Source organism: Paramormyrops kingsleyae, chromosome 19 (assembly GCF_048594095.1).
Source record: "Paramormyrops kingsleyae isolate MSU_618 chromosome 19, PKINGS_0.4, whole genome shotgun sequence".
In the NCBI taxonomy this organism is placed as follows: domain Eukaryota; kingdom Metazoa; phylum Chordata; class Actinopteri; order Osteoglossiformes; family Mormyridae; genus Paramormyrops; species Paramormyrops kingsleyae.
The window spans coordinates 16,648,687-16,665,391 of record NC_132815.1 but is presented as its reverse complement, the minus strand read 5'-3'; the positions used below and the strand labels follow the sequence as shown (position 1 = coordinate 16,665,391).

At 42.6% G+C, this 16,705-nt stretch overlaps 2 protein-coding genes across 2 annotated transcripts; one reads left to right on the top strand and one right to left on the bottom strand.

Moving 5' to 3' along the window:
- The first annotated feature begins 798 nt into the window (after positions 1-798).
- On the top strand, positions 799-6,358 carry chgb (chromogranin B). Its single transcript, XM_023800348.2, is given in 6 exon segments — positions 799-1,027; positions 1,410-1,456; positions 1,548-1,641; positions 3,306-3,567; positions 3,569-5,117; positions 6,043-6,358. Coding segments are annotated over 6 exon segments (2,076 nt in total). The 5' UTR covers positions 799-981; the 3' UTR covers positions 6,121-6,358.
- Positions 6,225-16,394, bottom strand: trmt6 (tRNA methyltransferase 6 non-catalytic subunit). Its single transcript, XM_023800362.2, has 11 exons — positions 16,123-16,394; positions 15,472-15,602; positions 14,882-14,991; positions 14,476-14,567; positions 14,300-14,383; positions 10,528-10,652; positions 9,252-9,553; positions 8,765-8,850; positions 7,539-7,641; positions 7,362-7,448; positions 6,225-6,783 (listed from the first exon to the last, which is right to left on the bottom strand). Exons 1-11 carry the CDS (start codon positions 16,233-16,235, stop codon positions 6,622-6,624), a joined length of 1,395 nt encoding a protein of 464 aa, XP_023656130.2. The 5' UTR covers positions 16,236-16,394; the 3' UTR covers positions 6,225-6,621.
- Positions 16,395-16,705: the final 311 nt, after the last annotated feature.

The following is a 16,705-nucleotide window of genomic DNA, read 5'->3' as shown; positions in this document are numbered from 1 at the left end:
AACTAATAGCTCAGAGTTGTTAAAATCTTATCTAGCTCTGATTTAAAGGGGCCCAGGGTTTTAGCTTGCACTACACTAGCAGGAAGACTATTCCATACTCTAACTACACGCTGTTTAAAGAAGTGCTTCCTCAAATTCATTTTAAAATGTTCTCCCGCTAATTTCCACTTATGGCCACGAGTTCTAGTATTTCAACTAATATATAAATAGCCATTTGGCTGAACAGCATCCAGACTTGTTAAAATGTTATATACCTGGATCATGTACCTCCTTAGTCTCCTTTGCTCAAGGCTGAACAGATTCAGCTCAGCTAACCTCTCCTCAGAAGACATTCCTCTAAGACCAGGAATTATTCTCAAAGCAGACATATGTATGTTAACATCACACAAACACAAGAAAGAAAACATCCAGATATACTATGTTTTGGGGAAAAGTATCTTTGTCAATTCACTATTGTTTTACAAGGAGCTACATTTAGTTAATTGAGATTTTGCAGTAATGTAGTTTAGTAATTTCCGTTCCATGATCTCTAAGGAATATTTTATCAGATAATTACCTCAACAAATTTAATGAAAAAAGAATTAGAGGGAAAGAAAAACCATAAGGAACAAACACATGTGAGAGTTAAAGTAGCAGATGTTGAATTCATGGAGGACAGGAGAGGTGCACGAATAGTTTCTCTCATAACGATGACTTCGTGACGCAGCCTCCGATAACAAAAATGCCGCCCCCAGCATGGCAGGCTCTCTTGGTGTGCCCCCCCGCCCCCCGCCTTGGTATATCAGAGCAGACAGGTCTCGGCAGCAGTAGTAAGCCGGGCTGGGCTGAGCGGAGCGGCGCTGGGCGCAGGTTTTGTCGGGGTGCTGCCGGCGCGACAGGGAATTTGGTCCCCTGGGTTTGACTTTAAATATTGTTTTTTAACAACAAAAAAAAAACTGTACTGAAAATTATATTGAAGAATTTGACATAATATTTTGCAACATGAAAGTTGCTTTTGTCCTAGCCCTGGCGGTAACCTTCATCGCAGGTAGGTAATCGTGCTTAAACGGCGTTCACTCAAACTGGGGTGCTTTTTTTCGGCAGACGGACGCCTTTCAGGACCATGGCGAGCGGCTCTATACTAAAGGGCAAATCCTTCATGAACAAGTGCTCATTGTTATCTTTCCAGCTTTCATTTGGAAAATGTTTTGGCAGGGCGGAAAACACCCGATGACTACTTACATGTATATGTTGTGTAACTACTTCGACGTACTTGATATTATATAACACTGATATTGTTATTCGTGTTCAGCTATATGTAATTTAGATACTTGATCAGCACTCAAAACGGGGAATTTATTTTTTATTTTTTGCAAAAATTGATGTGGGTGTCCATAAAAGCTGTTCTGTGAAAAATGTATGATTTGCAGGCAAACTATCCCTTCCTGTTGGACAAGAGAAAACGGGACAGGAATTGGTACGTAACATGAACTGATATGCCGACGCTTCCGAACAGAAGTAATATTTCTACACGAATATTATATTTGTTGAAACATATTTGCTTTCAGGCGACGCGCTGCGTGGTTGAAGTCCTGTCCAAGGCTCTTTCCAAGGCGAGCGCTCCGCCGGTGCATCCTCAGTGCAGGGATTTCTTAAGAGCAGGTACCCTTGCAGTAGCGTGCTTCTGTTTCGTCCGCCTTTGCTATAGAAATGATCGATTTTCATACATTATAGCTATATCAGTTGTATATATTAGGTTGCAACGTTTTGAAAGGGCTTTAACACATACTGTGGATAACTGCAACTACACAGCTAGTGTTTCATATACATTTACAACGCAAATTATTTTATCTAAAAGACGCAAAGCAAAATGAGGTAAAAAGCACATTACAGACATACGTTCCTACAAAGACTAGGCTGAGCGTCTAATGAATGCCCAGGTACACGTGTAAGCAATATCTGATCAAGATATTAACATACAATATTGTGTTGTCTCTCTTATACTGTACATACAACCATGGAAATACAATGTAGAAACTGGCTTCCTTCAGTGGTCTTTGGAGCCCTAAAGCATTTGATTGTTCAGTCTCTGCGCTCATTCCAGCAAAGCTGCAGAAGATGCTGTCAGGCTGCGTGTTTAATCGGTGCATACATATAGGTTTGCTGCAGTCCACTGAGATTACATAGTATCTGCAGGGCAGTCTTGAAAAACTGTTTTTCAGGACCATTACATATCTTGTAACAACGGAGTACATAAGCACTGGCATTTAGATTTTATATACTTCTTTACAGTCTGATCAAAGCAACGTGCAATTATGAAATGACTCCGTGTGAATCAGCTTAAGGCACCTTCATCGTTGTTTGGATTATTTTTAATATTACAAACATAGACTGCAACCAGTATGCAGGACAGCACATCGATGCAAAATTCTTTTACTTCTCAACAGCTATAATCCAGCCTTGGTTATACTGAGCAACTTTATCACAACTTGACATTAAAAATGCAATTGGTCGTGATAGTCCCAACAGAATTATCGTTGTCTACCTAGTTAAGCCAGATCTTCATTTCATCTTCAGTTCATGTTAATTCGTGCAATTTATGGGCATGAAGATGCACAAAAGAATGGCATACTGTGAAAACAGACTAAAATCTAGATAATACCGTGTTTTGCGGCAAACAATATTATTTCAAGTGTAGGTATCAGGGTTGGGGCCATTCCGGAATGCATTAATCAGTTCCAATCCAAATCAGGAAATGGAACTGGGATTGTGATTGGGAAAAAAAAACTATGGAGAACAGAATTGGAAATGATATAGAAATTCAGGAAGATTTAAATTCCAACTCCAGTTCTATTTCCTGATTTGGTTTGGAACTGATGATTGCATTCTGGAATGGCCCCAACCCTAATAGGTATGGATATAGAAACATGCTTCACGTTTTATCCATCAATGTGGTAATGAAACATCCAAAATGTCTGTAAAATAGCTACATAATGTTAATTGCGTAAATTGCATGTCTGATCCTTTAAATCCTGTGTCTCAGGCTCCTCCTTTCACAAGAAAACTTTAAAATGAACGTTGTATTGAAAATATAAAGGGCAATGGATGAATAAGTAGTTATGGAGAAAAAAATCACGTGACAGATGGATATAAATGCTAAGTTTTTCAGTTTGTGGTCTAACATCATTTACCATTAGCCATGGACGAATTCAATTCATTGCAATTAGCTACAATTACCATATAAGTTCAATATATCATTAAGCTTAACAAGGAGATGTTGAGCACCGGCTAATGCTGAATATTCATGTCTGAATATACAACTGCAGGGTTAAAACATGAAACTGAAAAGAAAAGAGACGAAGAAACTGCTCCATTTGAGGGAACGAGAAGCCAAGAGCAGGATGAGGTCAGACGGCAAGCAGAGGTGACAAACATCAGGGGAGATGACACGAAAGGGGACACAGAGGAGGCAGAGTATGCGGAGAACTTCTTAAAGGCACTTCAGGAGAATGAGCACCACCTCCAAAATGGGGGGAGCCAGGAAACCATTACAAGCTCTGAGGAAAGAAGTACGGATCACCACACAATGAGATGATGATGATGATGATGATGATGATGATGATGAAGCATCTAAACACAGCCACCAAAGTGATGAAGTGGTCAGGGAGGTATCTGACCACAGTGATCTGAGGAGCAGAGAGCACTCTGAAAAGTGGGGTGACCAAGAAAAGAGGTCAGACACCAAGGGCAACGATGAAAACACCAAGGAAATCTGGGGACCAGCACATGGCTACCATCAGAACAAGCACAGAAGAAGTGGGGACTCTTCTGAAGAAAGAGTGTCAGTAGAGTCAGAAGAAAGTGAGACTGAAGACAGAGAGAAACGCATATGGAAGCCAACTCACAGATACCATCACAAGAAGCACAGGAGAAGTGGAGACTCTTCCGAAGATGAAGCCTCAGAAGAGTCAGAAGAAACTGAAGACAGAGAGAAACGTTTATGGAAACCAACTCACAGATACCATCACAAGAAGCACAGAAGTGGAGACTCTTCTGAAGATGAAGCCTCAGAAGAATCAGAAGAAACTGAAGACAGAGAGAAACGTTTATGGAAACCAACTCACAGATACCATCACAAGAAGCACAGGAGAAGTGGAGACTCTTATGAAGATGAAGCCTCAGAAGAAGAAGAAACTGAAGACAGAGAGAAACGTTTATGGAAGCCAACACACAGATACCATCACAAGAAGCACAGAAGAAGTGGAGACTCTTCTGAAGATGAACACTATATAGATCCAGAGGAAGATGAAGATGAAGAAAAACAAGTCTGGAATCTAGCTCATGAAGTCCAGGACCTCAAGAACAAGCGGAAGAGTGGTTCTTCTGAAGAGGAAGACCGGGATTTGCTAAGCATGCAAGAAAGGAATCATGACTTTTCAGAGGATGATGAAGCTAAAGCAAAGAGAATTTGGAGACCTACTCATACATACCACCCAAATAAGCAGAGGAGAAAAGGAGATTCTTCAGAGGAGGAAGAAAGGAGAAACCTACCTGATGAAGGTGAGGAGGATGGGAGAAAAGAGCCATATTACAGTAGGAAAAAGAAGGATCAGTCAAGTGAGATGCTTGAGGACATCTATAAGCGACACAACTTGAAGGGTGATGAAGATCTGAGTAAAAGGCATTATCATTTAGAAGAGAGACGTTATACCTATGAGGATGAGATGCCTCACCATGATGAATCTGACAAAGATGAGGGAGAGGAACTGCAAGAAGACAAAGCAAAGGTTCTCAGATACCTTGTAAAAAGGGGGGATGGGGCTGAAGGCCAGAGTGAGGAGGAGGAGGAGGAGCGATCCCCTTGGGAGGAGCAGGAGTACCATCATCCTGCGTGGTGGAAGCACAGCCCTGCGCGAGGAGAGATGGAGGAGGGCAATCAAGTGGACCTGGACTGGTGGGACGGAAGACAAGCTGCTGTGGAGTCCTACCCACACCACCTCCAGGAGACCAGGCCACACCTGAGCAGCGAGATGGTGGAACTGGCCAAACTCCTCAATTACAGGAAAGCAGGGGTCCCTGGGATTCTCCAGCCACAGAAAAGTAGGAGCCTACACCAGCGGCCTCTCACTCCTGAGGAGGTAACACCATGCAGACCCTTACTAGAACCAATGTTGTTTGTGTGGAAATATTACGACCAATAAGGTCATATTGTTTAAGGACGACACCTGACTTGCTGAACAATAGGAAAATATGGGTTTGCAGGAGAAATCCATTAACGGCTCCTTATTTTTTGCTGTCATACATCTACATGCAGTTTTCAAAAGTGATTTTTTAATTGAAAATGAACAGTATGTCCATAAAAATGCAGTAAATCTTATACACAATACATAAATTATCACTGCTATAATACAGATCTACAGCCAGCCATCCTCATTGGCATTAAAAAAAAAAACACCAAACAGCTACAAAGTTAAATGAAGCTTTTGCTTTGTGGTGTTTCAAAAAGCAACATAGTAAAGACCAGATTCTGGAGTCAGTGGTATGTACTTGAACAGGGAAAATGTGAAGAAAGGGGAATAAAAAACAGAAAAAAAAGGAGGGGGGACCCAGAGGCGTGATGCCGAGTGTAATTAAAATCTTAGGGCACATGGTTCTGCATTGTGATTTTCTTAAGCTGTCATACTAATTGGCCAGACTTAGAGCCAGTGATATATCTGAAAGGGAAACATCCACAGACATGTGCCTACTGCAGCTCCTCACTTCCTCACTGGGACTTTACATTAGTTTTACTGCTGGTTTAGCTCACGGTTTTTGACCTGCTCCTCCCACAATGCCATTGGGCATTTCTCCTTTTTACAGTTTTTTCACCCTCCTCACATCATCAGCGGTTCATTAGATATCAAGACATTGCTTTTGATGTAATGCAAATTTAAAATGCATTTTAATTTTTAATGCTTAATTCTCCACCAAAGGCGGCAGCAGAAATGTTTAGACACCATGGAATTTTTCTTTGATTGTGTGACACAGCTTAAATGAAATGGTTCTTCTGTTCTCCTGTGCCAGGAGAAGGAGCTGGAGAACCTGGCGGCGATGGACATTGAGCTACAGAAGATCGCAGAGAAGATTCACGGAAAGGAGTGAGAATGACCCCAAAGAGAACCAGCAGTGACAATACGATGGCAAAGGCGCCCACAGCTGTCCATCGACAAACAGTGCATCTTAAATAACGAGTGGTGGTCAGGCTGTTTCGTGTACTATTTTAATGTTCTGAAAACAAAAGAAAAAACTGGCATGACAATTTAGTAACATAACTGTGTTCTTAACCTTGTCTGTTTTTCTTGCATTAAATAAAATTCATTGTTCTGGGACCAAAACATAATCTAAGCTTTGGAAAAGAAAGTAAATTCACGGCCGTGGTCTGCAGGTGAGTTCAGCCCTCAGAAGAAGCATCCTTACAGCGAATCCCTTGCTGCTTAGCACTCGCTACGGTTTGAAAAGTGGTTTGAAATGACTATAAACGGAATGATTAGAGTTTGGTTTTAAATGCTGTTTCGATGGAGAAGGCAGACAAGGGAGCTTTCACTTAAGAACCAAATCGATAATAAATAATTACTCTCACACAAAATAAAACGTAACGGGACATCAACCCTCGGAGGCATGAAGTTTCCTCCTCTTTGCTGTCGGCTCGTCGGGTCTCTGGCTCCCCGATGCGGGAGATGGGTCACATTCGATGGTGGTCCCGCTTAGAAGGTACCCTCCGGCCCCGCTCATCAGCAGCACCGGGTGAGTTCTGTTGGGCAGCACCTTCAACACAAACCCAAAGCAGCGTTAAATGGGCCCAGAACCAAGCCACACCTTTAATACGCACATGGGCTTTGATATGGCTACTCATGTATAATGGTTGGGGTGCTTCCTGATACAAAGAGCGTCACCAAATCTCAACATTAACCATCTGTCCAATGCTTCAGTCTTGGAGTACATTTAGACTTCAGTCAATATTCAAAGTTGCCAGCACCATAGTAAAACACATTGCTAAAACACTGTAGATGGCTGCATTGAAGAGGGATTCTGTCGGCTCATTCGCCACTTAGAACCTTGCTACAGTCTCCCAAGTTGACGCTACCTCGCTGATGTCTCACAGCCTGCAGTATGTGATGTGGTCGCTACATGTTTTCAAGTCAGTTTCACTACAAACTTGTGGAGTTTAGAGGTTATCCATATTGCTAGAAGTAGACAAAAATACATTCTAAATCAGCCAAAATTTCTACATTGGTGCACCACTGTTAACCACTATATGCTAATTGGCACATTAAATCAGGAAAGAAGTGTAAGTGGGCATGAGCAGACATGTAAGTGCACTAGGACACGAGGCACTGCGTTACCTGGTACTGCCTGAGCCACGTCTCGGACAGCCTGAGGTTTATCACTCCCCCCAGCTCCCGTAGTTTGCTGTAGCACTCAATCAACGGCTGTGGATTAAACCAGAAAAAACTCCAGAAGATGAAAAAGCCACGCGGTGACAGCAGGTGAAAAAGGTGCCCAGGCGTTGCCCAAATTACCTCTCTGTACTGGCAGTACACAACGAAGGGCCTGGAGGGGGCGACGAGCTTCAGGAGGCTGAGCAGGACGGAGCAGGGCTGGAACCGGCTGGCGATCAACAGCCTGGGGAAGAGCGCAGCCGTCAGCATGGTCTGGCAGCGAACATAAACAGCAAACAAACAATGAACAGCAATCTGTGGAGGGCAGAGCCATCAGCGTGGCCTGGTAGTGAACAAACAGCAAACGAACAGAACAAAAATCGGTGGAGGGTGGAGCTGAGAGCATTGTCTGGCAGCGAACATAAACAGCAAACAAATAAACAACAATCTGTGGAGGGCAGAGCCATCAGCACGGTCTGGCAGCAAACATAAACAGCAAACGAACAGAACAAAAATCGGTGGAGGGTGGAGCTGAGAGCATTGTCTGGCAGCGAACATAAACAGCAAACAAATAAACAACAATCTGTGGAGGGCAGAGCCATCAGCACGGTCTGGCAGCAAACATAAACAGCAAACGAACAGAACAGAAATCTGTGGAGGGTGGAGCTGAGAGCATTGTCTGGCAGCGAACATAAACAGCAAACAAATAAACAACAATCTGTGGAGGGCAGACCCATCAGCACGGTCTGGCAGCAAACATAAACAGCAAACGAACAGAACAGAAATCTGTGGAGGGTGGAGCTGAGAGCATTGTCTGGCAGCGAACATAAACAGCAAACAAATAAACAACAATCTGTGGAGGGCAGAGCCATCTGTGGCCTGTACTACGAAGCGCGGTTACTGGCTTATCGGGGTAATTTGCTGGATTTAAGGTAGTCTGGGCAAAATGTAAGTGAGCGAATATGAAGTCCATTTAAACTGTGGTACCGTAAATCTGACAAGTTACCCCGATAAGCCAGTAACCCCGCTTCGTAATACAGGCCACAGCACGGTCTGGCAGCAAACATAAACAGCAAACAAATAAACAACAACCTGAGGACAGCAGCACCATCAACACAGTGAGGCAGCAATCATAAACAACAAACTAATAAAAGAAGAACAACACCTGATGATAACGGAGCCGCCGGTCTAGCAGCAAGCATAAACATTACACTAAAACTGCTTATTGGTCAAGGAGTGCAGCTACTTTCAAGGTTAGACTTTATTCATAATCTACAGGCTTCAGGTTCTAGTATCAGGCAGATGAAAGGTCAAGGAAAAGCAACAAGGTCACCGCATTGCATTGCTGCGAACATACAAACACTTACCCGTCGGCATTCCTCCCTTCCAGCAGGGCGGCAGCAGCACTCAGTTTCTTTCTCCTCTCCTCCATTTTGGCCTTCTTCTCCTGGGCCTGTGATTAACAGGGCATTACAAAACAGTTTTATGGCATAGCAGGTGATCATCATAACACAATCAGGTGCTGACAACCTTAAGAACAAAAGCTGAAACACTGACTTATTACTACAAGTTACTTTAGCTTTCACTTTAACATTAAAAATTTCAGAAAAATATATAACTTTCATATGAAATTGCTAACATTAAAACTTGTATTAATCTTTAAAATTGCTGCTTTGCATAAAACTTTAGTGCAAGCGTTTGTGCCCAAACTGGTAAAAATCTCACTGCGACCTAGAAGAGGGAGGTTCACCCTTTGAAGGTTGAGTCATCTGCACTGACGTCACTGCTTGCCGTTTACCCCTTGTTTATAAATGAAACTTGACATCACAAATCGCTATGGTCAGGGGGACTTACCTTGCTCTCCTTGGCTCTCTCCTTCTCCTTGTTCTCGCTCTCAGGCTCTGTGGCTCTGGTCTCCATGTCCTCAGCTCTGCCCTCTTCCCGGTCCCCCAGCGCCGCACCGGGCTGACTGCTGGCCTCCCCCGCGGCGCCTTTCGCCTCTTCGTCCAGCGAGAGCGTCCCGGCCAGCAGGGCATTTACTTTACACAGTGGGAACTCGTGTAGCGTCTGCTGGAACCGCGGCGGGAAGCCGAAGCTGTCGGTGGCCGCACGAGCCGGGCCACCCCCGGGGTACATCTGGATCACGGAACCGTAGCCTGGCCGGGCCGAGAGCAAGAACCAGAGTGTCAGGTAACACAGTATCTGGCTTCAGACACACGAGGATACAGCACACAGCATGGACACGAGAAGCCATCGTACGAAGGCTTGCAAAGCTGAACCTGAAAGTCAAACGCAGAACAGCTAACAAAGGAAACAGCCTGTTTTTAAGGGAGATATTAATTCTCTAAGGCTGGGCTGCAACCAACCTAGTTTAAATTCAGTTTACAGTCAACCCCGGTAAAACCTAAACCTTTGGTAATCTTAGTTTAGTTTCCACCTAAACCTAGATTAAATTCAAGTCTGTTGCACCAGTGAATTTAAACCTGGTATAAAATTGGATTAGCAGTCACATTTAAACCACCCTGTGTTTATGTTAGGTCTGTTTCAGATTTACTGACAACATGGCTACATTTATTTGCTGGATGGGATTGGAGGTAACAGTCTCATGTAGGAAAATTTGAGACAGGTTGAACCCAAGTGATTTTTTTAAAGCGACAGTGAGTTGTCCTGGTGGTAGAGATTTTCAAAAGAATGTGTCATATACCACAGTGGGAAGGTTGGACCCGCCATCATGCTTGGAAATGAGAGAAACCGTGCTGTACTTCCACTTCTCCAGCTCCTAGTAGCTTTGCGTTTTTATGCTACGGGGAGTTATCAAATGGATGACAGGGATCTTTTTGGAGTTCACAAGACCCCAGTCTGTGGAAATAGACGCTTTCACACCGCCATAGCTTGCGGGGCCTAACATGGACGTCACGCGGAACAAATCTGGGCTAAAACCTTGTAGAGTGAACTTAGCATTAAATGCTGCACGACAAACTGAGAACTGCCACTTAATAGTAATAAGCTTGTGAAAGGTGACACCTGCTCAGTGTCACATGCAGAGACCCATGACTGTTTCCGGCATCTTCCAGTGCTTATCACCTCCATCACTGTCAGGGTAACTGTACAAAGGCCTGAGGTACCGTACCTCCCATTCTCTCCATGACTGCCCCCAGCACCAGGCCCGCACACGTCTCGAACACAAGGACCTTGCTGCCGGCGTGGACGTTCCCCAGGGTCAGCATCTGGGCCAGCGTGTCGTATCGCAGGTAGCTGGGGGGAGGGACCCGTGGGCAGGCCCAGAAAAACAGGGAGTAAACATTAAACCAAAGTAGAACTGTCGCAATTACTTGATTACTAGATTATTAAAAAGCATAGATTCAAATTTTCCTTCTCGATTCCTCTGCAACATGGAGGAAGCAAGGCAGACCATAGCGGATGGGAATCCAAATAAACAGCGAAAGCATCAGTTCTGTGGAAGCACTTCACATTAATAGTGTATGAAAATGCAACCGTCTGTCAGTAATGCACAGCAGAAATTAAATATCAGAGGATGACTGCAATACAAATACATCTTAAATGAAGACATTTGGGTTTGATGGATTCAGCCAATAATGTGAGATCACTTTATATGACTGTATATCAATAAAATTTCTGGCAAAACAAAGGTTAGCTCTGTCACCTAGCCACATCATCTTATAGAATATAATCATTTGGGATGATTTGGGAGTCATTAGCTTGGGCTGTTTTGCACACACACGCTACAGCTTGTGATACGTGAGGTCTAAGTGACGCTGGTGCTGGTGGGAGAAAAATTGTGGGGATTTTAAGTATTGGCCACTTGCGAATACTCTCTTGGAAGATATTCAAATTGAACTGCAAAATGCCTCAAACACACCTAGAACAAGATGCACAAACTGAGGTGAAACAGTATTTTTTGTATGTTTCTAGAAGCCTAGTCAAAGATTTTTTGGCATTCATTTTTTCCATTTGTCTTTACTAGCTTAAAAGTAATTTAAAAGTATATATATATATATATATATATATATATATATATATATATATATATATATATATATATATATATATATATATATTAAAGTAAAAAGAGCTCTTGTATCGTACTCTGTATCGATATGGGCAGTTGTGTATCGGAATCAGATCAGAACTGAAAAATGTGGATCAGCCCATCCCTAATTATTATTAATAATAACAAATGTAAAGAACAAAATAATATTTATTTTGTTATGTACCGTGTGCTTTAGGGCTGAATGATATTGGGAAAAGTTCACATTGCAAGTTTTTGCTATATTTAGGAGCTGAAAACTACTCAGCCAAATAGAAATTATCTACCAAACAGAGTCTATCAAACAAATTGGTGGTGTCACCTTGAGTTGGGCCACCGGACACAAAGTGCTTTGCTTTTGCTCAATGTCACCTCTATGGAAAACAAAATATTTCCATATAGCGAAAGATGAATGTCTTTTCTTGACCGCTTCACTTTTCTGTGAACAATTTTTGGTTAATTTCTCACATACGCATCAAGCGGCCAATTAATGAGTCCAGCAATCAAGACAAAAATGATTATGATTGTCTGGGAGAGTGCATGTAGAGCTTATGCAAATGTAGCAGCGGTAAATTTTTGACTGATTTCCCTCCCCCCACATATACTAGATAACTCAAAGAACCATCATTAAAACTACATAGTTTGCCAAGTTTGGATTCCAGTGACTGAGTAAAAATGTTTTATTGGTGGTTTAAACCCAGCAGACTAATAATAATAGGCTAATAATGAATGTGGCAGGTGGGTTGAATCTAAACATTCTGGCTGGGGGGGAGGGGGGGGGCGGGAGACACACACACACACACACACACACACACACACACACCAGGTAGAGGACTGTTTCAGCTGGAGAATGTTTTGGCTAATGCTAACTTAAGCGTTGGTTCTTAAGCATTAGTTGAAACATTCTTTTTAATGAAACATTAGGTGGCTATATTACAAAGCAGTGCTAATTAATATTTATCACTATTTATTATTATTTGCTGCATTTTTCCCAATTGTACAGTAGACAAGCATCATCAGCTGGTTGGGAATAACCACAAGCAAGCCATTGGAGGGACATAAGCCCATCAGATGCAGTTCATCCAAAAATTCAGCTGCACCAGAGTCAATTGGCTAAATTTGTCTACATCGCGAGCACTAGGGCCATACTAATAATCTTCTTACCAAATTATGGGCGTGACTAAATGGCCATATAGCACCGAAAAGCTGGCGTCCGGCCAAATGCTTTGTCTCATCTGAAGCCCTGGTGATTATTGCACATGTGCGATATAATATCGATATGATATTGCCCAGCCCTAGCGAACACCAATTTTCTTTTGCGTGTACCCAAAGGGAATGCGCTACACACTTTGGAGGCTGGCTTTCAGCAATGAATACAGAAGTGGGGCATCTTAAAACTTTTTCCATCCTGCATCACTTTTTGTTTTTTATAGTTTTGATCGTCTTTTTTCATTAATAATAATTTGCTCCGTATTACGAATGTAGCCTGCTTCCTCCAGCTCTGCTTTAATTTCTTCACGTTTTCCGCAAACGCTATCATGAATCAAAACATCCAACACTGGAAATAAGTGCAGCTCCGCTAATGTTTACGGCGCACTGTAACCCCTCCCCACACGGCAACATCACAGGTTCGCATTTTCAGACAAGCTATTCTGTGGTGCTGTGCCGGAGCTAGCTTTTCGGGTGCGGCAACAGATGATTGGCAGTGGAAAAAGCACAGAATGGTTCCAAATTAGGCACCAGCACCTGCAGTGCATCGGTGGAAAAGGGGAAGGAAAGACCCAATGTATGAAAACAGGATTACAAAGTACTGCATTATGAGAGATGTGATCAAATATTCATGGCTTGGAATATTAAAGTTAAAATGAATGAGGCTATTTTGGTCCGCCTGCTGGTTTGTACTTACTATTTAATCATGGACAGTCCAGCCTTCTTATCCAGGCTTAATATTACTTATTAAAATGTACTATTATAGTCTGACACAGTAAAATGCTCATTCCTGACAAATGACTTTTGTTCTGGTTGACTCTTGTGTGTTTATCATCAGGCACACTTTCCTTATATACTTTTCTCTGTTTCTTATGACCTGGAGATATAATTTCAGGTTACGATCACAGCCCAGACACCGAGGAGCAGAAACCCAGCCCAGCGACACTAAGGGATATATGACCAGGCCTTATGACCCACCGTGTCTTTGATGATCAACAGGCAAATGGTGGTTCCATCAATTGCCATACTAGAGGTATGACAGGCGGTGAAGTGAGCTACCCAACTCCACCCAGTCGACAGAGTCCCTCACAAGCTTTAAGAAGCAACTTTAGACTCATATCTTTTGAGAACACCTCGACATTTTCCCCCAGAACTAACCTCATTCCCCAGCACTGATCCTCTCCTGCTAACTTGCAACAGGGTGCTTTGCTAGTAGACACTCTTTTGTCTTTTTCCACTTAGGCTTAGTTCCTTACTAGGTTCTCTCTTGGGAGATATCAGTGCCTTGGCTGCATGTTCTGTCTCAATCTGCTGATGCGATTTGAGGTTTAGAGCACTTCTGATACACCCTGGCAGCACTTTTCCAAGCTAAAGTTCTTAGTAGTTAACTTATCTTGTACCATAATTCTGCATTTGTATCGTTTCCAATTTATTCAATGTTTATATGGCCAAAATGAAGGTATAGAACAGCTTCCAAACATGCTAATGCTAAACTGCTAGCTATCAAAGTTGTCCCCGTTACCAAACTAGCAGCATGACCTCCAAACAAATGCATAACCAAACCTAGCAAGGCAGGCTGAGCTGGACAACAGCCTGCTTCTCACTGCTCTGAAATTCACACACCCTCCCGCTTCGGCACACGTACCATATTTTTCCAGGTTCCCTGCCGTGGTACATCAGGGCCATGATGCGAGCAGAAGGCTTTAGTATGGTTATAGCACTTTCGTACCTGCGGAAACAAAAAAAAAACAGCACAGAAGCTCTGTAGCAGCTCACGCTAAATGCTAAGGGCCCTCGCTCATGCAAAGAAACAACACTCACTTCTTCTTCTTCTTCTTGATGTATTTCTCCTGTGCAAACTCTGTTTTATCCCTGAATGTTGTACTGTTCTCTACAAGCTGCTGCACAATTTCCTAGAGACAAACAAGCAGAAATTTCATTCATTCATATCTGCCTCAGCAGCAGCCAACCAAAATCTGGTGGACAGCCACATAGCAAAATAATGGATTTGAACCCCCTTGAAATTTGCTTCAGCCCCCTGGTCATCGAAACTGAGGGGAACCCCACCCCAGCTGGCAAAATTCATTGAGGGGGGACCTATCAGTAGTGTAGCCGGACCGCCCATTTAAACTGTGGTACCTTAAATCTGACAAGTCACTCCAATAAGCCAGTAACCGCGCTTCATAGTACAGGCCCCTGGTCATTAGAAAAAGCAGTCTGTGTGTACCTGCCCCTTCAAGCCTTGTTCCTTTAAGGTCTCGATATCATCTCTTGTGAGCTTCTGAGACTTCCCATCATCAACAATGTTCCTGTTATCCATGCCGGCTTCCTTGATTTCTGCAAAGAAACATGAACGTTGAATGAGATTAAACTGAACCACGTTAAAGGACACGGGCACTACAACAGGCACAGTGACACAGTGGCCCTCTTCAGTAGCAGAAATATGCATCTATATATGTTTGTTTGCCATTGCTGCCGATGTTGTGAAGAGTAGTTGATGTTGTGGTCTTGTGCAATAGGTACGCATATGTATTTGCATGTATGTATAATCTGTACAGCTGTGGTACGTACACATGCAAACAGAGGTGTATATTATTCACTGTAAATATTTTTGTTTGTATGTTAGATGTATTATTGGTTGACGGGTATGAATGATAAAGGGGGTGCTATTTCTAGTTATACATTTTAATTCATCTTTACTTTATTCTATACTGTAATGTGGCCCCGGTGAATTGGCATTTCATGGCAGTCATATGGGGCACGGTACACAAACGTCTGCGCATATGTGTCCTTATACGGTGAGATGATCTTGAATACCTGCAGACACCTCTGCCCGTTTCGCCTTCCGGGGGTGCAGCGATCCGCCCGACACCACATCAAACGTGGTCCCGTACAGCTCCCCAATGGCGTTGTCAAGGAAAAACCACTGCTTTTCGAAAATTATCTTCCTAGACACCGCATAGATAGATATTGATATCAGCGCCAAGCTACTTCATAATGCGATTAAAGACATCCGATAAACGTCTAGGGTTAATTGGCCACACTTAAGTCTATCAGCAAAACAGAGGGCTATACAAGAACATAACCATCAACAAATCAATCGGAGGAATGCAGTAAAATAAGGATACGTTCAAGACCCATGCTAATACAAATACTTCAAGTAGATTAGTTTGCGAAACGCAAATCAAAAATGAGTCTGACTTAGCAGCTAAATGACAATATCGACCACTGTGAGAAAACTGACAGGATAGATTAAATTTTACAAGTACTTACACATGCAGTAAGTAATAATCTTACAGAACACGGAAAAGACACAAAGTGGTTTTCAGTGCGTTTTTCTACCTACCAACTTACCAGACAGTCACATCCTAACGAAATAATACGTAAAAAACATGACTTTATCGGCAAAGCTCAAAGCCAATAAAACCAGCTGGTTAAATACAAACTTAACACTTGTTGTTAACTTACCTTTTCTTTTGGATTTGCACAGCTTTATAAACATCACCACGTCGCAAAACCACGAAGTCATCTTCTTTTATTATATACTGATCCTCCACGAATCGCTCGCCATTATTTTCCATTGTACGACCGAAACTTTATTTATATATATATAAAAACTGAATCAATCTCTATAAATGTACTTGCCTGAATTTTCAAAGGCATTAAAGCTAAACAACGTTTAAAAATGGACGTTTACATGCCCTGCCTTGCCCACGTGTTCGTCCGCGTTTCCCTGTGAAAGAGGCAAGAGCAATCGAACCCAGAAATACACGCAGGGAATAATAATCTATTTCAGAGGACCATGATGGGAAAGTAAGAAACCATATCTGAAATGCAGTTTTGGTTGAAAAACTGGAGTCACTCATTTGGCCTCTTTAACTTTGCTACCGTTTTTATTTGCTGACAAATACGTATTATGTGTCATTTAGTTTTTGTCAAATACAAAATGCGGCACAGTGGTTTAGTGGGTAGAACTGCTGCTACACAGTGGGGCTGAGTTCCATCCCTGTTCTGTGTGGAGTTTGCATATCCTCCCTGAATTGGGAGGATT